At 39.7% G+C, this 22,892-nt stretch overlaps 3 protein-coding genes across 4 annotated transcripts; 2 read left to right on the forward strand and 1 right to left on the reverse strand.

Moving 5' to 3' along the window:
• The first annotated feature begins 59 nt into the window (after positions 1–59).
• LOC146488971 (selenoprotein K-like) lies at positions 60–6,557 on the forward strand. The gene is made up of 7 exons (XM_085115272.1): positions 60–105; positions 182–266; positions 411–429; positions 3,200–3,258; positions 4,022–4,074; positions 4,490–4,532; positions 6,350–6,557. The coding sequence occupies exons 1-6, from the start codon at positions 87–89 to the stop codon at positions 4,525–4,527; spliced, it is 273 nt and encodes a 90-aa protein (XP_084971398.1). The 5' UTR covers positions 60–86; the 3' UTR covers positions 4,528–4,532; positions 6,350–6,557.
• A 4,835-nt stretch (positions 6,558–11,392) lies between these two features.
• LOC146488972 (uncharacterized) lies at positions 11,393–14,540 on the forward strand. Of its 2 annotated transcripts, none has more exons than XM_085112731.1 (2): positions 11,393–12,446; positions 14,410–14,540. In XM_085112731.1, exon 1 carries the CDS (start codon positions 11,393–11,395, stop codon positions 11,864–11,866), a length of 474 nt encoding a protein of 157 aa, XP_084968857.1. In that variant the 3' UTR covers positions 11,867–12,446; positions 14,410–14,540. The 2 variants fall into 2 exon arrangements, with proteins under 2 accessions (XP_084968857.1, XP_084968865.1); XM_085112739.1 differs by having other exon boundaries at positions 11,393–12,405; positions 14,410–14,431.
• A 3,941-nt stretch (positions 14,541–18,481) lies between these two features.
• Positions 18,482–21,857, reverse strand: LOC146488973 (DDB1- and CUL4-associated factor 10-like). Its single transcript, XM_085115296.1, has 2 exons — positions 20,765–21,857; positions 18,482–19,967 (listed from the first exon to the last, which is right to left on the reverse strand). Exons 1-2 carry the CDS (start codon positions 21,732–21,734, stop codon positions 19,639–19,641), a joined length of 1,299 nt encoding a protein of 432 aa, XP_084971422.1. The 5' UTR covers positions 21,735–21,857; the 3' UTR covers positions 18,482–19,638.
• Between the last annotated feature and the right edge of the window lie 1,035 nt (positions 21,858–22,892).

The following is a 22,892-nucleotide window of genomic DNA, read 5'->3' on the forward strand; positions in this document are numbered from 1 at the left end:
GTAATTGGACACCTTCGGACTCAGTTTCCGGCTCGGGAGACTCGGGACTCGGGAGGCTCGTTCCAATCCTTTGGTGATTCATCAAAATGGTGTACGTTTCGGGAAGTGAGTGTAAATTTCGGAATCAAAAATCGCTCCTTTTGTGCTGTTAATTCTTAGATGTGATCGTTTCTTTCCATAGGTAACGTCGTAGACAACAGATCAATATGGAGACTGTCAATATTTTCTGACGTCTTTTGGGGAATCGTCAACTTCGTGATTTTATTGTAAGCTTGATTGAATTTTTGCTGAACGTTGAATTTACACGTAAGCTTTTTTATTCGCAACACTTCCAAGGTTTCTTAGATCTGTTATACTGACAAAGCCTTGCCCTTTTCTTTTTTTCATTTCCTTGCATGACGAATAAACAGCTTCCACACCATGTTCTCGGTGAGTATATTTTTTTAACAGGTTTTAGAGACGTCTCGTTGAAAATTTAATTAATCTTAACTTAGCTTGATTATTTAGGAATAAGGTTAAATTTACGCCACCTAGTGGCAATCATTTAACAGAGACAGTTGCTTTCGTAAATTTATAATAACTACTGTGGCATACACATATCGGGTGAAAAACGATGTATTATTGTCTCTACTGTCCATATGCAATTGTTCCCAGTCCTTCATACATGTCAATAAGCTAAGGACAGATCTTTCATCCTCTTAGCCAGTGAGTAAACAGATGACGTGTACGGGTCCCTTCATAGCTATCTTTGAAACAAGGAATGAGGGACAGGGGTAGGGAATCTTTAAAATGGGAATATAAACAACTAGAATCTTTAAATTTAAAGATTCCCCATTTTAAAGATTCCCTGTTCCCCATTCCTCATTCCCAATTTCCCATTCTCTATTTTAAAGATAGCTGTGCCACAACTTATACATTTCGATTGGCTGTACATTTTAATTAATTATACATTTCGTATTTTAGACTCTTATCTATATCTGATTCGTGCATATCTAGTTTTGTATGTGTGAATACACAAATATTCAGCTTTCAGTAGAAACTGTGTATCTATATTTTAGAAATATTCTTAATTAAATGTACTGCAAAATATGAGCTCTATCCCGATGCAGATTTTTAACAAATATTTGAACTACTTTATTATTTAGTGTTATAATTACAGTATTATTGCGGGCAACAAGAGGAGCCCGCAATCCTAATCTCAACGTTGCTTTTACAAACGCATGCGTGGCAGTTATGTAGTTTGGCCCTGACTCGATTTTTTCTCAATTTGTGAGTCTTCCACTAAGAATGTATGGATTATGCAAAGAACGCTATTTTCTCACGCGCATCATGCGTAGTTTGGACCTTAGATCACGTGAAGCCCATGCATAGCAGCATCGCCGACCATGTGGATTAGACGTTTCCGTTCATGTCGTGTCCTCATGGGCTAAAATTTCAACCACGCAAAACAAATCCTTTCTCCCTATCGGCCCCCAAATCTTTCATTAACCAAATAGCCAAAAATGCATCGTCCTCGCCCGCATTTCCTAACCTTTGGTTATTACTAGTTATAATTATATTTTATTATTAGTAGTGTTGGTGTTATTGCTATTTTCTTAATTTAGGTTCCCTTTTAGATATACAGTCAAACTCCATTATTACGGACACCATTGAGACCAGAAAAATTGTCCATTTTACAGAGTGTCCTTATTAAGCGGGTTAAGTTTAAGCAACCTCGTTCCCAGGGTCTCTCTTCTTCCCGCCTTAGCGAGAGAGAGAGAGAGACCCTGGGTGAAGCTGGTCACGTGACAGCACACGACAAACTTCTCCCCAGTAGGGGTACACTCACTCAATTAGTTTATTCGCAAGAGCCGATCAAAAATTTTCAAGCGGGTGCGATTTTATAAGCAAGCGAAATGCGAGAGATTTGGCGCAGTTTCGTGTCTTCTGCAAAAATCGTAAATTAAGTACAATCTAGGGAATTTCAAACGGTCAATGAAGCAGAGGTTGATCATAAATTCTACAACTTGAATCGGAGTAATTTATCTACACTACTGAGTTGGAACTGATTCCATGAATTCTACCAGAAAAAGCATTTATTCAAGCTTAAACTGCGGTAATAAGTACATCTTTTGCTCTATAAAATGAAATGTAGTTCATAAAAAATTCTTTCAGTAACGGCATTATAATTCATCACTCACAAGAAAATACAAATACATTCTTCTTGTTAATAGTAATCTGTTTATTTACCGATGTAATTCGCGAAGCACAATATTGAATATCTATTTGGTCACCGATTTCCTGTGAATAAATACATTGTTTTCGATCACAATCAGCGCTCTGGGCTCAATATTTTTCGTTTAACTGCGTCTTAAAGTCAAGGACATAGGGAATAAACTAAGATGAAAAGTACCTTTGAATTATATTCACACGCGGCTTGTTTCAGTCCGTTGGCATTTCTGAACACTTCGCCTGCTTACATTCTATTGCCAAAAATTCTTGGTATTCCATTTGGCAATACTAAAATTGATCTTCTTTTGCATTCCACCCCATTTGGAGCTCTGTTAAAAGGCGTAAAGCCAGCGATACTTCTGTTCTAATCACCATGCCTGTTTAGGTTTTGACTCAAGCGTCCCCCATCGTCTCCCATCGTCTGTCGGTTTCCCTCTGGCGTCCCGAAACGACTGTTTTTAAAATAATTGTTTTGGATTAACAACACTCTACCTGAGTGGAAGAAACGTGAACCTCTTCCAGGTCTCAAGTGAGTGTGTGATGTAGAAACGCTTGGTTGTAAAACCCCTTGTTGTCGTAAAGTTCGAAGCTGGCTTCTCCGTCCTTCTGAGAAAGCGACAACTGCATACCTTACTACCCCTCCCTAACGACAAATTGTGTCAAGCACCCAGATTTTGGGTGCCACGTGACCAGCTTCACCCAGGGTCTCTCTCTCTCTCGCTGGGGCGGGAAGAAGAGAGACCCTGGGAACGAGGTTGAAGTTTAAGGACAATGTATGGAGCGGGACCAAGAAAATTGTCCGTAATAATGAGTGTCCGTCTTAAGCAGGTGTCCATAAAGTGGGGTTCACTGTATCAGTAACAAATCTCCCTTGATACTTTATTACAAGTTACTATTATTATTTATTACCTGTTAGCACAAACATAAGATGTTGCCTTTGAAAATTGATTTAATTTTTTTTTGCCATCACACCTTTTTTCTTTCACAGCCTGGACTAACAAAGCATGGTAACTCATACACAAGTTCAGATTACAGACCTGGAGGAGGGTAAGGACTTTTTTAAGTAAAGCAATGATAAACTTATGTAAAGTTGAGGATGGTTAATGATGTTCAATAAATAGCTCATTTTCTATGAAATGTTCCAATATACATTACAATGCTGTGGTTGCAGATTGGCAGGCTTAACAAGTTTCATCACAATTTTAACCATTGCAATATTGTAGAATTTGGTTTCATGTATATTTCCCTTGTTTGGCTAGATTTTAACTAATTAGTGTTGATTTCCAAGCTATATCCTTTTGTTGTGGTATTTTTTCATTATTTTAGTTGACTGTAAGTCAGTTAGGCACCCATCATTCTTGAAAGACCAAAGGACTGCACCTAGAATGGCTAATTTAATTGGCACTGGCTGTTAGATAGATAGATAGATAGACAGACAGACAGACAGACAGACAGACAGACAGACAGACAGACAGATAGACAGATAGATAGATTAATGATCACAGGACCAGTCATTAGTTGTTAGTAGTGCCTGCTATGACTGTACAATCCAGTCATTAGTTGTCAGTAGTGCCTGCTATGACTGTATAATCCAACACGGGAGTGCCAGTCTCTGTTGCAACGGCTGCACTTGTAGTTGACCGTACAAATTTATAAAGATATAAGGTATTGAGGCCAGTTGTCATTAGTTTCTTGTTCATGGCATTTGTCAAGTTATGAAAAAGCACACTATACAGCAACTGTCATGAAAATAAGCAAAAAATGGCATGGTATCTGGAGATTGTAAATTTATCTTTACTGTATATGGCAGACCCCCACGACCACCAGGCAGAAGGTTTGGAAGAATTGGTCGAGGAGGAGGTGGTAAGTGAAATTTTATTCATTCAATCTTGTCATTTTCATGCTGACCAAAATACAATTTTTTGTATATTAAAAACGAAGTTTTGGTTGCTTGATCTATGTTCTTTGACACTGAGGTAAAATTGAATTATTGAAAAGGGTGAACAAAAAAATCTGAAATACTAACAACATTTTTCCAAGTAGACTTTTAGTCACAAATATGAAATTGTGCATTAAAAATATTAAAAGGATTAGGTGAATTTTCACTGATTTTCTTCAAAGATGTCTCATTGGCTGGCCTAAAACCCTGATGGCAAGTGATCTCGGGTCCTGGTCCTGGTTAACATGCTGGAATCTCTTAGGTTTTTTTTTCTGATTTTAACTTTGTTCTTCATGATGTTTTTTCGCTGTCCATAACATTTCATTTTGTTCATTTTAGGTGCGCCGTACAATCCAGGGCCCATGGGAGGTGGATGAGGAAGGTATGAGATGTCATGGTTTCTAACACCAATGAAATGTTTTCATTCCCAAATTGGCTGCAAAGCTTTGAAATTTCTACTCTTTCTAGTTCGTTGCAGCTACTGTAATTTCTTATGACTGCAGGTTGGGATTAATTTGGAGTGATAGTAGTTTAAAGTGTAACAAACTGGTTGCTAGGGTCTTGTTGTTTCTTCAGACAATAAAAGAAACATTGGGAGATAGGGTTTTTGAAGCTTCTTCCTATTAAGTTAAAATGTATCCTAAGTATTGTGTGGAGCTACAGTGGTGTTATGGTTAGCACATCAGATTTTCAGTCTGATGGTCTGAAGATTAGAGGGTAGATTGTAGGGGGTTTAAGGCTTCATGGTTGCTCTCTGCATTACTGACTGACTTTGCTTCACGTAGACCTTTGTCACTCGGTGGCCATGTTGAGTCTCTGGAGAATTATTATAAAGCTTTGGTTTTGCACGGTAAGCCTCAAACTGAATTCAAATCTGGGCGAGACTTGCTGTGCAAAACCAACCTTTTTATTTCTCTGAGACTCAACAAGGCTACTCCATGACAAAGGTCTAATGCCTCTCTTCGCCCATGTGTGTGTAAAAGTGGGTACTGGTGGGGTAGCCTTGTGATGGACTAGCATCCCATCCAGGGGAGAGTGGCAATCCTCCTGGTTACAGTACTTCACGCTACAGAAAACAATGGCCAGGAGGTCAGGGCCACTAAGGCTGGAGTAAGACTGTACCTTTACCTATCTTCCCTAAGTATTGTTGCTTTGAAGTAGACCATATAGAGTATTGTTAAGAAACAATAAACTTAGGGATAGGAGCTCTCTGTGAATCTGGCCTCAGGATTATAGACATCATGCTTGGCTGAAGGCCAGATGAACTTGTGTCATGAACTCAGATTTTGAGAATTAAGGGTAAGATTGCATGCAAGACTCTTCTGAGGGAAAACAGAGAAAGATTTTGTCCCCTCTCGCCTCTCTCATTTTTCCATGCACAATATTTTTTCTTTTTGGTCACAATGTTTTTTCTCGTTCATTCCATCTATATTTTTCCACTCGCACACTCCAGCAACTATGGGCAGACTGGTATGGAAGAGGGACGATGGGCTCGCTTGGGAAAACAGATGGAAATTAATAAGACTATTGCATTTCTTGGCAGTCGGTTGTACAGGAATACTCCTTTATTTTAACAAGAGCTATGCTACCCCAACAAAATGCTGAAGAATACATTTCTTTGTCAGTGCTATGTCCATCTGTCCACCCGAGCAATCCCACAATCCCTTACTAGTACCAGTCTTTTCACAGTTAAGGACGGTGCCTACTAATACAGAAGTATTTTTGTGCGGTTTATGACTATGCAGGAAAAGCAGATCTTAGCAAGGGCTATTGAAATCCAAGAAGAAAATTGGGGGTAACCACGCATTTTTCAGAGATAATTTAGCAACAATATTTCCAAAAAGCGCCAAAATATAAAGCAATGTCTGGCAGTTTTTCCTAAATAGAAGCTTAATTATCTCTGAAAAATGCATGGTTACCCCAAATTTTCCTTTTGGATACCAAGAGCACTTGCTAACTTCTGCTTTCTCCGCATAGTTTTAAACCACGCAAAAATATCCCTATATTAGTGAGCACTACCCATAGGAAACCCGAGTATCTCGAGATGCGCAGAACGCATGCGCAGTAACAATAGCCTGAGTAGGCACCGTCCTTAATAGGATTGAGCCTGCGTGATAAACAGATGACAGTCGCCCTTTTCCACTCCCTTCCGTTAGTGCTACCTAACTACTTATTAATCCCTGTATTCTGTGATTGTAGGTAAACGCTTGGCATCCTGGCACTAGCTGGTGATGGCAAGCAGGATTCAAAGGCAGCATAAAGATTCTGTGCGCAGCTGCAGATGTGTGACGCCACCCGGGGAAAACTATCAAAGGAACCTGGACAGTGGCTGATGTTTTCTTGCTGACTTTGCTATCATTTGTATAATTAATAGAATGTAGATATTAAAATATAAACTTACTTCTTACATTGTTTTCTTGTCTGTTATTTCACACATAAATTAACGCTAACAATAGTAACAATCTTTGTTGAGGATAGCAACCTCACAAGAAGTTGTTTATTCAAGGGGGATCAAAATCAAAATGCGCTTAAGATATAGGAAAAACTCTAACAACTAAACTTAACAGCAGTCATAGCATGGCTTTAGATAGACCGCTCTTAAATACAGTGGCACCTCGATTTAACTCGCGAACCCCCTTATCAGGGCCGTACCTAGGATTTTTTGTCTGTGGGGGCAAACTCCGCACACCCCTCACAGGGGTCTACCGTATGTAGACAGGGTTTCTAGTTGAACATTAATTTTGTTTTCACTCCTACACAGAAAGTTGCCTCTACGACGTTTAGAGAAAAAAAACACACCGAAGCTTTCTTTTTTAAATTGCCATGACTTCTTATGGAGTTAACATCTTATTTAGCTTGAAGTAAATATTGTTTCTCATTCTAAAACACGGTCGATACACTGCTGTAAACAAAGGGAGAAAATCACTGAGCTTCCACAATACAAACGCACTATATCAGTGGAGCGAAGCATTTGCAAAAACACAGTCGTTATTTAAATACAATTCAAGCCTTTTCAGTATTACTGTGACACGTTGCATAGCTCTATAACACGCTACAACGATTACTAGAGAACCAGAAAACCAAATAGCCGTGCCAAGAAACACAACTCCTTGTGACAAACACTAATAGTCGGGCCCGGCATTCCAACAATTACAGAATGAAGCTCATTGCATGATACAGGCAATGATTAATTTCTGTCCTAACATTACACAAATCTCAACAAGAAAGGCAGTTAAAACTATCAAGCACTTAAAAGATCCAAGCCAAACCCAGCTGAAATGCCCTATGTGGCATAAAAACACCGTCGTCGAACACGCGGAATAAGAGATCATATTCAAAAGGAAGAGAATTTGTTACAGCGAGTTATAGCTTTTTCTGCGCGCCTAATTTACACCTACTTTTGTTGTATTTGTTTGTGCTACATCTTTCATACCTTTCGCCCCCACACCTTTAAAGATTATTATGTATGTAAAGAGCCTTTCTGACACTCCTTTTACCCTTTTTAAGCCAGTTTTCTTTGCATAAGTTTTTAGTGTACGCGTCATTTTCAGTGTTGTAAAGTTGTGTTTCGCCGTTTTTATGTTAGTCGTTCGTTTTCTATTGTTTCTCAGTTGCTTATCCCATGTCGTTACTTGTAGTATTTTTTAACATCTTTTATTTAATCTTTGTATTTCAAGAACCGTTCTGGTACGGATTTGTTTACCGTCAGGATGTGTTTGGAATGGTGAAGTTTTCGAATAAAGTGATAAAGTAGAGAGCTGAGTGTAATTAGCAGCGGCTACAGAATTCAAAAGAGGAAACTCAAAAATCATTAGGCGCAAATGAGCTGTCGGATGATGAACATGTGATGGTTAAATCCAAACCCGCTACAAATACTTGCGAGCAGGGTAGGCTTTTAAAACCAATTTATCTCTGAAAAAAAAAATACTTGTATAACCTAGATTTAAAAAGACTAAAACACGCGCCAGAAAGTGGCGTAGGCTTGTCAGTCTTTATTTACACACCAAATTCTAAACCATAGGCAGCACAAACTGACAAAATCATTATTTTCATAAGAAAACCGGTACTGGCTTTTGCCTCAAAAGATTTTCCAAAATAATTATTTGGAATTCACATTGAAGAAATATTTTTTCAGTCAATTAGTCGATTTTCTTGTGATCAGTGTGATGTTAGAAACAAATTGAGTTTTCCTGGCGGGGGCAGCTGCCCCCTCTGCCCCCGCGCTAGGTACGGCCCTGTTATAACAGATACAACGAAGTCCTCAGTGTAGCGAATGATAATCTTCAGCCCGGCCAAAGTTACAGGTAAAATGTATGGAACGGAGGAAAGATTTCCACACAGCCCCATTCATTAATCGCATCACTGTCATACTAACCCTCTTTAACAAAGAACGAGCATGCAGAGTTTTGAGTCACAAAATGTAGGCATAATTATCGATGGACTGTGCGGAAATCTTGCCAAAATCCTTTAATCCTGTAACAAGAAAACAACTTCTCAGTCAACGGCTGACTCACAGCTCATTGTATACAGCAGTTTCGACAAAGGTTGTCCAGTAAAAGCGTACGCGACAATGTATTCTGGGAAATACCCCATAAATTTTTTATAATACCAGTTACTATTATTATTATTATTATTATTATTATTATTATTATTATTATTATTATTATTATTATTATAATTATTATTATTATCACAGAATAGCAGCTCCTTTGATCCCCCAAGCCTGCGCCGGATGAGCACGCCCGTAACCCTCTTAGCGAGCTAGGATCTCCCTAGACACTTCCACTGTCGGCAGCCATCTCTGACAACCCCTGCTCTAAATCATAGCTTTCCCACAAGAACGGCAGTGAACAAAGTGATGTTACCTCAGCTCTAAAGAAACCGCGGTGTGCGAATTAACGAGAATAATGGGTTGGGATAATTAACTCCAAATCTCGTAAAGTTCAAATGTGAGCGGCTCTTCTGTCAAAATAATACGACGCCTGAGCATATGAATCTGATTTGAAAAGCTTGAAATTAAAAATCCGGCAGCGATGATAGAATTAATAAAAAAATTTACAGCGGGAAAGTTTTATGCCACACCCATACCCAATCCAATGGTGAATGCACACGTTCTCGTACTGGCAAGAACCCAACCCGGCGTGGTCACGTGACAAGTCAGACCTATTTTCTAACCAATCCCTAATTGACCCGTCCCTTTCAATCCTTTTGTCACATGACACTACTTCCCCTTTCTCTTTCATGATCAAAGCGAAGCAAACAACTGCCCAGGTTTTTTTCACAATCGTTACATGTTTTGGACGAAAGATGGAAAACGCCATCGTGATCGATACCAACCAGCTTAAGATGAAATACCAACCGCTCATAGGAGCAAGCTTCTTTGCCACTTATAAAGGGATAGAACGCCCGATGGCTGAACTCGGAAACGTTAAAGATATATTAGAGGTAGGAGCAGGGAATCCTTTCGCTGTCACACTGCATCAAATTTCAAGCGCTGTGTTGGCACTGAATTATGGTGCAACAATATTGGAAGGTATTACTAGGCATGAGAATGGCAACTATTGGCTGTGGGTAGAGCCTGGATTCGATGATATTCTACAAGAGGGGTTAAAATACAATTTCAAGATAGTAAGTGTCGACGTCTTCCCGTGCGGAATTGGCGGAATTTCTTATGGAGTTAGTCTGAAGGCTGAAGTCGGCATGGTGCCGTGAATGTAATGATACTCTACCATTTGTTGTTGACTGAACTTTTCATTTGACGTTAAACGGCTTTCATTGAGAAACAAAGCTTCCTGATTTGACTTTGAACAATCGCAACGTACCTCTTCGTCAACTTCCATGGAAGGAACACAGAACGCAGCGAAGTGGTGCATTTGAACTGTAGACTGAACTGTCGTACTTTTAAGATTTACACTGAGTTTGACTGTATCGGAAATTAGAATAGAAATCTTTTTTAGCTTTAGTTTAAGGTTACAAAGAACACAAAGAAAGTAAATTCACGGATTTTGGGAAGGAGTAACAGAGCAAGGAGACGACTTGAAATCATGTCACGCTTTCAGTTTATAATTTTAAGGAATGTTAACTTTCGTTTCGCAATTTATGTCCATGGATTTTTAAGCTGAAACTTCAACAACAACGGCCATTTTCTGGCTGTCTTTCGGAAAATCGAAATTTGCAGCCGAACTACCAAAAATGCCATTTGAACGGCGTGAAAGCTGAAGTTAAATGAAAGTTTAACTTGTTGCATGCACAGAATGCAAATTTTGAAATCGCTTCGAGTCCGTAGCTCACACTACATCGTGGTCTCTTTCTTTGTCTGTGTCTTTTGCCCGTCCGTAATTTTCTTTTCACGTTATCGTTGTTAAAACTCCTGGCCGTGATATGCTAAAAAAGAGGAAAGTGTTAGGAAGTAGCAACTGGTGGCCAGGCCAGTTTTTCCTTGTATCAGTTTCAAGGCAAACTTCGTAAGTTTTCTTTGTGTAACCCTGGCTAAATACATCTGATTACTCTCATTTTGGCATGGTTTTTGCTTTTCTAGTTTTGTCCTTCAGCATCAACTGATTATAAGAAACGTTTAAAGCATTAAAAACGAACAAGGCGCACGGGCGTGTATGAATGCTTAAAAAGTTAAAGTGATCATGACTTCCATCAATTACATTTAGACTAATGTTCAAGACAGCAGGTTGATACATTGATGTTCATTTATTTCACGAAAAGCCGTTTTGCAATTAGCAGTAAGGTAATAAAAATGGTAGAGTGTTTCTTTAATTTTTTCGTGTGTGATTGTGTTATCTCAGTTTTGAAAGAAGTGGTGTGCGAATTAACGAGGATTGGGGTTGAATTGTGAGCGGCTGGTCTATCAAAACCGAGCATATTGACCTGATTTTAAAAGCTTGAAGAAAGAGATACAGCAAATGAAACAAAACTCCACCAGGATCACCAGGTATGAGAGAAAAATAAAAAGAGCAGGAAAAATCCATGCAACTTCTCCCACCCCTCCCCCAACCCAATCAGTAATTTAATGGTCCATTCGTTTTCGGATTCCTCGTGTGGTCAGGTAATAAGGCAAACCTATATCGCACATGGAAAAGAAATGAACCAATAAGCGATCGTCTCATAACTGACGTCACTGCTTCCTCTTTCTCTTTCTCTTTGAGAAGCGCGTGTAGTGTGAACCAACAACTGCCGAAGTTTTTTCACACACGGAATCCCTTTTTTTGAAAGAATTCAGTTGCAAGTAAGATGGCAGACCTAGCCACGATCATCAAAGATCTTTCTAGCCTTTACCAACCGCTCTTGGGAGCAAGGTTCACTGCCACGTACCAAGGAATATCAGACCCGTTACCTCAATTTGGAAACCTAAAGGATATCTTAGCGATAGAAGCAAGCAACCATTTCTTCCTAATACTGCAGCAAATTTTAAGCAATGTGGTGGGAAAATATGGCAAAGTAGTATGGAAAGGAATTACTGGGCCACATCAGGGCCTTAGATTCACTCGTTACCAACTGTGGGGAGAGCCTGAATTTAATGGAAAGCTACAAGCGGGGCTCACTACTGAGTTTACCATTGTTGATGTTAACGTCTCTCAGTATTTTACTGGCACATTTGGGTATGGAGTTAAACTGAAAGCTGCAGTCCCTGATGTGAAGATAATGGCACCCACTTTTGGTTATTGTCTGAACTCTTTTAGTGAAAAACAAGGCTTCCTGGATTGACTTTGAACAATCGCAACCTCTTCGTCAACTTCTATGGAAGGAATACAGAACGCTGAGCGAAGTGGTGCCTTCGAACTGTAGACTGAACTATCGTACTTTTAAGATTTACAGTTTGACTGTATCGGAACTTCTTAAATGAAATCTTTTTTAGCTTTAGTTTAAAGTTACATAGAACATAAGGAAAGCAAATTCACGGATTTTGGAAAGGAGTAACAGAGCAAGGAGACGACTTGAAATCATGTCACGCTTTTATTATTTTAAGGAATGTTAACTTTCATTTCGCAATTTATGTCTATGGATTTTTAAGCTGAAACTTCAACAACAGCGTCCATTTTCTGGTCGTCTTTCGGAAAATCGAAATTTGCAGCCGAACTACCAAAAATACCATTTGAACGGCGTGAAAGCTGAAGTTAAATGAAAGTTTAACTTGTTGCATGCACAGAATGCAAATTTTGAAATCGCTTCTAGTTTCTAGTTCACACTGCACCGCGGTCTCTGTCTTGTTTGTGTGTTTTGCATGTCCGTAATTTTCTTTTCACGTTATCGTTGAAAAAACTCCTGGCCATGATATGTTGAAAAAGTGGAAAGTGGTAGGAAGTAGCATCTGGTGGCAAGGCCAATTTTGCCTTGCATCCGTCAGTTCGAAGGCAAACCAAGTTCGCAGGTTTTCTTTTTGTAAATCTTGCTAAATACATCTGATCACTCTTATTTTTGCATGGTTTTCTAGTTTTATCCTTCAGCATCAATTTATTATAAGAAACGTCTTGGTTCCTTAAAATTGATAGCATCTGAAAATGAACAAGGTGGAAGGGTGCGTATGAATGCTTTAAGAGTTAAAGTGAGTTCCATCAATTAATCACATTTAGAGTAATGTCAAAAGCAGATTAATACAATGATGTTCATTTATTTCACATAAGGCCGTTTTCAGTTAGTAGTAAGGCAATAAAAATTGTACAGGTTTTCTTTAATTTTTTTCGTGTGAGGTTGTGCCACCTCAGTTCTAGAAGAATCTGTATGTGAATTAACGAGGATTGGGGTTGAATTGTGAGCGGTTGCTCTATCAAATTGAAAATTATGCATGTGGCATCTTAGCATATTAACCTGATTTCAAAAGCTTGAAGAAAGATTCGGCAAATGAAAGAAAACTCCTCCGGCCAGGACCACCAGGTATATGGGAGGAAAAAAAATGAGCAGGAATAATCCATGCAACTCCACCACCCCTCCCCCAACCCAATCAGCAATTTAATGGTCCACTCGTTTTCGGATTTCTCGTGTGGTCACGTGACAAGGCAAACCTATATCGCACATGGTAAAGGCATTAACTAATAAGCGATCGCTTATAACTGACGTCACTACTTCCTCTTTCTCTTTCTCTTTGAGAGGCGCGTGTAGTGCGAACCGACAACTGCCGACGTTTTTCACACTCAGAACCTCTGTTTGAAAGAATACAATTTCAAGAAAGATGGAAGACCCTACCGTGATCATGTCAAATCTTTCTAGCCTATACAAACCGCTCATAGGAGCAAGGTTCACTGCCACGTACCAAGGAACTTGGGAGATGCCTCAAACGGGAAACGTAAGAGATCGTTTAGAGATAGCAGCAGGGAACCCTTTCGCCGCAACACTAAAGCAAATTTCAAGCGCTGTGTTGGCACTGAATTATGGTGCAAGGGTATGGAAAGGAATCACGGGGCCTGAGGATAGTGATGCCTTTACTGATTACTGGCTGTGGGTAGAACCTGGATTCAGTGGAAACCTACTGGTGGGGTTCCAGGCTTATAATTTCAGCATAGTGAGTGCTGACGTCTTCCTGTGTGCCGGTGGCACATTTTCCTATGGAGTCAATCTGAAGGCTGCCGTCCACTAGGTGTGAAGATAATGATACTCTACCATTTTTTATTGACTGAACTCTGCATTAGATGCTAAACGGCTTTCATTGAAAAATAAGGCTTCCTGATTTGACTTTGAACAATCGCAACCTCTTCGTCAACTTCGTTCCATGGAAGGAATACAGAACGCAGCGAAGTGGTGCCTTCCAACTGTAGACTGAACTGTCTTACTTTTAAGATTTAAAGTTTGCCTGTATCGAAAATTGGAATAGAAATCGTTTTTAGCTTTAGTTTAAAGTTACAAAGAACACAAGGAAAGCAAATTCACGGATTTTGGGAAGGAGTAACAGAGCAAGGAGACGACTTGAAATCATGTCACGCTTTTATTATTTTAAGGAATGTTAACTTTTGTTTCGCAATTTATGTTCATGGATTTTCAAGCTAAAACTACAAGAGATAGCGGCCATTTTCTGATCGTCTTTCGGAAAATCGAAATTTGCAGCCGAACTACCAAAAATGCCATCTGAACGGCGTGAAAGCTGAAGTTAAATGAAAGTTTAACTTGTTGCATGCACAGAATGCAAATTTTGAAATCACTTCTAGTTTCTAGTTCACACTGCATCGTGGTTTCTTTCTCAGTTTGTGTGTCTTGCCTGTCCGTAATTTTCTTTTCACGTTATCGTTGAAAAAACTCCTGGCCATATGTTAAAAAAGAGGAAAGTGTTAGGAAGTAGCAACCGATGACAAGGCCAATTTTGCCTTGCATCAGTTCTGAGGCAAACTTCGTAGGTTTTCTTTGTGTAAATCTTGCTAAATACATCTGATTACTCTCATTTTGGCATGGTTTTCTAGTTTTGTCCTTCACTGCATCAAGTGATTATAAGAAACGTTTTGGTTCCTTAAAATTGATAGCATCTAAAATGAACAAGGCGGAAAGTGCGTGTATGAATGCTTTAAGAGTAAAAGGGACGTCCATCAATCAATCACATTTAGAGTAATGTTAATAGCAGAGATAGCAGATTAAAACAGTGATGTTCATTTATTTCACATAATGCCGTTTTCAGTTAGCAGTAAGGCAATAAAATTGTAGAGGTTTTCTTTAACATTTTCGTGTGAGGTTGGGCTTCCTCAGTTCTAGGAGAAACTGTATGTGAATTAACGAGGATTGGGGTTTCATTGTGAGCGGTTGATCTATCAAAATTATTCATGTGGCATCTGAGCATATATTAACCTGATTTCAAAAGCTTGAAGAAAGTTACGGCAAATGAAACAAAACTCCACCTAGACCACCAGGTATGGGAGAAAAAGTAATGAGCAGGAAAATCCATGCAACTCCACCACCCCTCCCCCAACCCAATTAGCAATTTACATGGCTCTACTCCGAGCCACTCGTTTTCGGATTCCTGGTGTGGTCACGTGATAAGGCAAACCTATATCGCACATGGTAAAGGCGTGAACCAATTAGCGATCGTTTCATGACTGACGTCACTACTTCCTCTTTCTCTTTCTCTTTGAGAGACGCGTGTGGTGCGAACCAACAACTGAACTGCCGACGTTTTTTTGACTCTCGAAACCTCTGTTTGAAAGAATTTTGTCAATTTCAAAAAAGATGGCAGACCCTAACATGACAACTCTTTCTAACCTATACCAACCGCTCATAGGACAAAGGTTCGCTGCCTCGTACCAAAGAATTTCGGAGATGCCTCAGACAGGAAACGAAAGACTTGCCTTAGAGATAGGAGCAGGGAGCCCTTTCGCCGCAACACTGCATCAAATTTCAAGCGCTGTGTTGGCACTGCAATATGGTGAAAGGGTATGGAAAGGCATCACTGGGCCTGAGGATGGCTATACTGATTACTGGCTCTGGGTAGAGCCCGGAGTCAGTGGAAATCTACTGGAGGGGACTACTTATGATTTCAGCATAGTGAGGGCTAACGTCTTCGAGTGCGACACTGACACATTTTCTTATGGAATAAGTCTGAAGGCTGTCGTCCACTAGTGGTATGAATATAATGACACTCTACCATTGTTTATTGACTGAACTCTGCATTTGTTGACATTGAAAAATTGCAAGATTTTGAGGAACGTTTTAATGAAGGACTGCGTAAGTCTACAGAACATGGTCAAGTGCATGTGAGAGTGTTTCTACCTTCGCACGGTGTACAGTGGATAGTGCTACTTCTAAGATAAGTTTGACTGTGTCGAGAAGTAAAATGTTTAGCAGCTTTAGTTTAATTCAGTGTTATCTTTATTTTAAGGACACGGTTCAACTTTCATCGGCTAGCTTTCAGGTTCAGAAGAGATAGGAGCCCTATAAAGACAACTGGAGTTGCTATCGCTATGATAGGAGTAGGTTTTCATGGTACAAAATCTTTCAGTGTCTTTCACGTTCTCGGGCAAGGAACGGTTACCGTAGTTTCCTTGTATCGGTTTAATAAGGTTTCTCGCAAGAACACCTTAATTGCTCGTGTTGATCTAAAGTACTATGATCTCGCCGGTTACAAGCTTTGGTTCCTGAGGTGGTTTACTCGGCTCGAAAATAAGAAGAAATTATGAGTTCTTGAAAGCCAGGACTTGAAAGCTAGTCTAAGATCACTTAGCGCAGTATCTGAAGTAGTTTTTTGGGGGAAAATTTTAGGGTTTGGACATCCTAGATGCGCATTAGTTTCGGAGCTCTGAAATTTTGAAACCACATTTTTGAATAGTGAGATCCTGCATGAGTTCGCAAGCATCCCGCTTGTTCTTTTGCTCATTCCGAATTCTTTTATTAGGTAGCATTTGACTGCCTGCATAATTCTGAGTAAAAAGAGTAAATATTCTGTAGATCTTACAGCACGTTTGCGCTTGTTTACGCTTTTCCTTCTGGTGTGAGCGTCAAAGGAGGGGAATGAAATTCAAGCAAATTAATGCGGCCAATATTTTGCGAAAGCTTGTCGTTTCCCGGAAAACGACTGGAGGAGCGGTTACACAGTCATTTTATTTTTAATTACCCCCCCCCCCCTGCAATTTGTAGCCAAGCTACGAAAAAGACGTCGTTTGAACTGCATGAAAGCTAAAATTAACTAAAGGGTAATGTTTTTCCTTTTGCAATTTTCAGTTAAGGCATGCACAGAACGCAAATATTGTTATGCTTCTAGTTGCCTTAACAATTCACAATAACCCTAAGAATTTTAGTTTATTCTTCTTGTTCTTTTGAACTTTCTCTCCTTGTGTGTGATTTTTTTGTTTTTTTGCCTGTCCTTGACCTTGTTTTTGTTGATAAGGTTCCTGGCTTTATGATAACGAAAGAGGACATTTTAAGAAGTGGCAACCAGTGGCGAGGCCAATTTTTCCTTTGATCATTTCGACGACAATCTTCGTCGGTTTTCTTAACCTGAGTATCAGGCTTTTCAGGAAAGGATGGAAAGACAATCCAACAAGCGAGTGACTCGGTGCATATGACTGCCTGTGTATTTTAGCGCTTTTTTTGTTTTTTTTTTACTCAGTTTGCTGGATTTATTTTGCGTGTGACCTTCAATTCCCTCAGGAAACGTGGCCCCAACATTCCTTCCCTTACTCCCCCCCCCCCCCCTTTTCTACTTCCCTTGGGAAGGCCAGATATTCAGGTTAACGTTTTCTCTGTGTAACTTTGTGTATAACTCTAGCCAACTCCATCTGATTGTTTTCATTTTGCCATGGTTTGTAAGATTTCCTCGTTTTGGGTCTTAAAAATTGGTGTCGTCAAAAACAAACAAGACGGGTGCTTCAGGAGATAACGGGACTTTCACCGGTCTTTGTCAGAGTGTAATGTTTATTGTTAATACCGTATTAATACACTGACGTTCATTTGTTTCACGAAAAGCTGTTTTGCAGTTAACAGTAAGGCAATAAAAATGGTAGAGGTTTTCTCTATTTTTTTCGTGTGTGGTTGAGTTACCTCAGTTCTACAAGAAACTGTGTGTGAATAAACAAGGACTGGGATTGAATTGTGAAAGTTTGGCCTACCAAAATTATATGCATGTGGCACCTGAGCATATGAATCTCATTTTAAAAGCTTCAGTTGTGCTAGAATTCTTTTGTTCAAATTATTAAGGATCAGTGTGGAAGGTAGACGAACGTATTTAAAAAAGGAAATCGCCCTGAAACGTGCAACACACCTACACAAGAAGAGCACCATTGCGGCAAGATGAGCTGTTTCCATTTGGTTTTGTTTTCTGTTTTCTCCAACACAAACGCTGTACATTTCATGCGGTGTTTGCCCAATTTTCAATTTGGTGGATTTTACTGCAACAAGGTGAGGAAAAACTCTTAACTTTCTTACTTCGTCCATTTTCTTTAATAAATTCTAACCCAGTCATTAAGGAGAAAATCAAAAAAATTCCTGAAATTTAGACTTTAAAATGAATTACGTGCCACACTCATTCAATATAACAAATGCAAAAGACGTTCTTGCAGGAGGCCAACCAAACTCGTTATGGTGCTTGTCGTGATCTTACAAAACGCCATTCATCCACGGTAGTGGATAAAAGAATACAAATGTAATAATAATCATAACAAAATAAAAATGTTGTGCAAAGTAATTGTGGGTAGTGGGCGCATGCGCTGTGGACCTGTTCGTTTATGGACACTCACTCTTACATGCCTGACGACATAGTGGATAGAACGCTATACAGTACACTAGCCACAAGAAAAGAGTGCTGGATGGATAATTGAGACCCGATTTTCTGTTTTCAAGGAAAAAACTTCTATTTTTGCTATTGCAAAAAACACAAACCTCACAACAAAGTATTTATCATGATACTCTGTCTGTAGGGGGGAATGTAGAGGTTTATTTGGACGGATTAACTTGCAGTGTTGTAAATGTATAGAAGACACATTTGCACATGCCAAGGTTCTCTTGTTATTACCCTTAAAACAATGAAAAACAATAGTAGCTATGACAATGATATGTGCATGTTGCAAGTAACTCCACCTACGAAAATGTATATATTTTTTCAATAATTATGCAAGTTTGAATTTCTGCACTCAAGGGAGGTTTAAGGTTTAAGGTTCAAATGTATATATATTTTGCCTGATTTCATAAGTCAGGAAAGTCCCAGACCATCAGGGATTCAGCTGATTCCTGGCCATCCAAGATGTAACAGGGTCAGAAATGAGAAAATTTAGATGCAGAGAAAAGTTCGCCATTTTGTGTGTGCTTTTCTTGGACACCTAACTAAGTTTACTGAGGCTAAAGGGACTAAGCTGAACATATTGCTGACAATTTCCTGGACAGTCTAAATTTTTGTTATAATGAAGGAAATGATTGTTGACCATCGCAGAATCTTATCATCTGGGACATGTCCCTCATTTATCTCTGATCATAACAGATGGTACAGGTGCAGTGGAGTCAAATTTGATGTAAATTCCGGCTAAATTCACTGGGAAATTGTGCAGCAAATTGAGTTTGTTTATACAAGAACGTGATCAAACAAAGCATCATGAGATCTTATTATGGGTCTGTTGAAAGATTATATAGCTGTCAATGGTGGCCTGTGGGGAAATGATCATCGCCCTTCGGCGATGTCAGAAAAGCGAAGCTTTTTGAATGAGGTACATGTATGAAGTGCCAAGAGAATAAAGACCAGTTATACGCCCACAGTCATTGATACATGCGGCTTGTGTCTTGGGGATAATCTTGCAACAGATACATAATAAGATGTCATAATGTTTTGTTCCATCACGTTCTTGAGTTTAAATCAACAAACTCAATTTACAACGCAATTTCCCAGAGAATTTATCCGGAATTTACATCAAAATTATCTGACTCCTCTGCACCCTGTCCAGATGTCGGCTTTGTCTTAATGCTTTTGTGTCTACATAAGTTGGCAAAATCTGGGACGGTCCATAAACAGAGGAACCCCCAATAATTATCTGACAATATTCCCCACATATAAAATAAAAGATGCGATTCTGCTGCCTTGTTCACAGCTTAGGTTGGTTAAAGCTTACTCTCCCACCTAAACAGCCCATAGAGAGAAGAGAATGTGTTGGTGAAAACTTGCAAGTCACCACAGCATGTTTGTGACTTATCAGTGTTTTCAAATCACAGAGTTCTGAGGGGGTGTTATGAACACATGATGACAGTTCATCGCACTCTGAACTGAAACCCAGGATCCTCACAGAATTGCCAAATGGTGAGCAAATGATTCTTCCATCGCTGCTAAAGCAATGCTCCTTTATGTAGCCTTTGGCCACGTTAGGCTCTTGTATGCTGTGTGTAAGACGTCTTGAAAGAGAACTGCTTGCTTCACCTAAAAAATAAATTGATAAATAAGGAATTAATTATATGAAAGAGAGCCCTTTTAACCCTTTAAGCCCTAACAATGATTAGCAGTTTGTCAAAGTAAATCAAGGAATTGTAGGAAGTAGAGGAGCTATGCTATTTCAAATTACCATGCTTCCACAAATGCAAGAAATGTCAGCTCTCTCACCAAATATTTATGTCCACTCCCCCAATGATACAGCACCACAGATTGTTTAGAAACTAACCCCCTTGCTGAAGGTCCATGGTGTAAACACATAGCAAAAATTGTACTTAAGTAACTCAGCTACCGTCCAAAGACCTTCATTTACAGAAAAAGTTTGATATGAACCAGACCACAGGCTTTCTTGGACTGCAAAGAGGGGAGAGGAGAGAGAGAGGTGTGAAGGGTGGGGGGGGGGGGGGGGGGGGGACAAAAATCCCTCTTTTAGAATGGATCTCCTCTGGAAGAAAGCAATTCAGGAAAATAAATGCAATGGAAATTTGGCTTGTTTATAAACCTTCATTTTTTAAAAGTGTTCTTAACTCTCTTTGCATTTTAATTGTTCGTGAGTTTGTGGTATTCATTCCCACCTAGTAGCATGTATGGAATCCAGAATACAAATTCCTGGAAATTAAGACAACTGATTCCTGCAATCTGCATGTCCCATGATACTCATTCATTGGTTTCACTATCTCATTATTTTCTGACATAAATGGCTTTTCTAATATAAAAGTCATTCATGCGGCTTTTGAACAAAACCAACTGTCTTCATACTTGAGAGCAACCCCTCCTCCCCTACTTACCACTTCTTGGTTCGGCAATATCCTGAATATCATGAACCACAGTCCACTCATTCCTTGACTTCTTGCACGTATATCGCGCAAGAGTGCACCATCCATGCGGGTGCACTTCCAGCGATGAAATGCACCATGGACTGCACTCTTCTGGGAAATCTTGAATAATTTCCAAAGCATTCCTTGCCTTACTTGGCCAGCGATGACTGGCAAAGCTAGTGAGGGAAGAATCTGTTGCACCAAAGAAAGGGTAGTCATCGCCCTCTACATCAGATTGCAAGTGGTCAAGATCTAAGTTATGGACCACTAGTAAATGACCAGGAATTGCCGAGATGATCAGTTTGTTACCATCGGGGCAGATTTTCATGCGAATTAAATTTGAGAATTGCAGAACAACCTGACTATGGGCTCTCCCTTCGTTTGAGTATCTGTTGATGTCCCACGTCCGAACTGTATCATCAAAAGCTGACGTCACTAACAGCCCAGACGGCCTATGGTACTCTATACTTTTGACCCAATTCGAGTGACCCTCTAAACTCAGAACCTTATTTTTTAGGTTTCTGGAGTCCCACAGAGCTAGAGTAGTATCATCAGAGCAAGTGACGAAGCTTCTACTGTCCAAGAACCGCACACAGTTGACGCAATCACCATGAGCTTCGCGTATGGACTTAATCAGTCTGTGACTGAGTGGATCAAATAAAAGCAAGCTATGTCTTTCACACGCTGCCACTAGAAGATCTCCCAATGGAGAAAACTCCACGTTAAAAATCGCCCCGTGTCCACCACTTTTTGGTTCATCGTCAGGATCCCATATTTTTTTCAGCGAGAAATGTTTATAATACTTGGAGAAGACGGTGTCGCTTGCCATATGCATTCTATGGATTTCCCGATGTTGGAGGTACGAAAGCGAGCTCCATGTTTTGGAGCTTCGCCAGCTCGCTTTGTTGCCGACAGCTGTGTCAGGTTTTGACTCTCCCATGCAATGGAAAACGAAATCTTCTCCTCAGTGAACGGAAATTAAAAATAAATGCAGGTTTTACATCACCGTCGTTGTTTTTCAACAACCTTAATTGCTGGACTCCCCTGCAAACGTGGCAGACTGGGACGACTGAAACCAATTTTTTACCAGTCCCTCTCCAAACAGGTGAGGGTATATGGAGTCCCCCTCCCCCCAGGGGGCTGTCTTGGGTGGGTATGTGCCGCCCGGATCTCAAAAATTTTGGAGCCGTTATTAAGTAGAAGGAATTTGCTCTCAAAATGATACCCCGTTCTCGGAAAAAGATTAATTTAAATACCCCGTTTTAGAAATTGTGGAATAATTCCAAATGACTACTGATATTAAAATTTGAGCTTTCTTCAAAACATTATGCCCCAGTCTAAGAAACGTCTCTTAATCCTTTAATCCCTAATAGTGGATCAGCATCAAATTTTTCCTGAGGTCATGAGAATTAAGAATTTGATCACCCAAGGTGAATTTTCTTGATATTTTTGTAACTTCCCCTCAGTAAATTTATATTGAAAGTATGAAGGGAAGATAGGAGAATTTGTTCTTTGTTGTTAGGTGGGGTTAAAGGGTTAATTGGATACCCTGATCTAGATCAGGAGTCCCAAAATCATGACCCCATTGGACATGCGGGTGGCACATACCCATATAGGTATTTTTGGGGAGTAAGTACACTTCCCCCCTCCCCCCCTCCCAAATGTCCTCCCTAGCGTGGAGCCCTGTAACCGCTGATTTTTTATCTTGGAACCCTGCACTCTTCATCCCGGTATTTTTTTTTATCAGTTTGAGGCCATCCATTAAAACATTTCTAAAAAATTGCAATGTAGATTTGTTGAATTGCTTAGATTTCAACCATGTATAATCAATAAATCATTTGTTTAATTTCTACTGTTTATTGGGCATTTAGCTCAGAGACAATTATTAGAAATTACCCATAACTCATTGTGGGTGCAGCATTTTAGTAGAAACAATTTAAATGACATGCAAAATACAGGAAAGAAATGTTCACTGTAAGCTCTCTAGCCTGCAATGCAGGCGTATTTTTGGAGCGGGAGCGCTGAATAATCCTTCGTTGCTGTCATCTTAGGCGAGGAAGCACGAGAGGGCTGGAGCGAGTCAAAAGTGACCCTAAGG

Source organism: Pavona decussata, unplaced genomic scaffold, assembly GCF_977016875.1.
Source record: "Pavona decussata unplaced genomic scaffold, jaPavDecu1.1 SCAFFOLD_8, whole genome shotgun sequence".
Taxonomy (NCBI): Eukaryota; Metazoa; Cnidaria; class Anthozoa; order Scleractinia; family Agariciidae; genus Pavona; species Pavona decussata.

Bases quoted from the DNA above. Each gene is read 5' to 3' on its own strand.
- LOC146488971 (XM_085115272.1), top strand. The intron at 3,259-4,021 runs GTAAGGACTTTT...TGTATATGGCAG, and splicing joins GATTACAGACCTGGAGGAGG to ACCCCCACGACCACCAGGCA. The intron at 4,075-4,489 runs GTAAGTGAAATT...TGTTCATTTTAG, and splicing joins AATTGGTCGAGGAGGAGGTG to GTGCGCCGTACAATCCAGGG.
- LOC146488972 (XM_085112731.1), top strand. From the start codon at position 11,393: ATGGCAGACCTAGCCACGATCATCAAAGATCTTTCTAGCCTTTACCAA.
- LOC146488973 (XM_085115296.1), bottom strand. From the start codon at position 21,734: ATGGGAGAGTCAAAACCTGACACAGCTGTCGGCAACAAAGCGAGCTGG. The intron at 19,968-20,764 runs GTAAGTAGGGGA...TTTATTTTTTAG, and splicing joins TATTGCCGAACCAAGAAGTG to GTGAAGCAAGCAGTTCTCTT.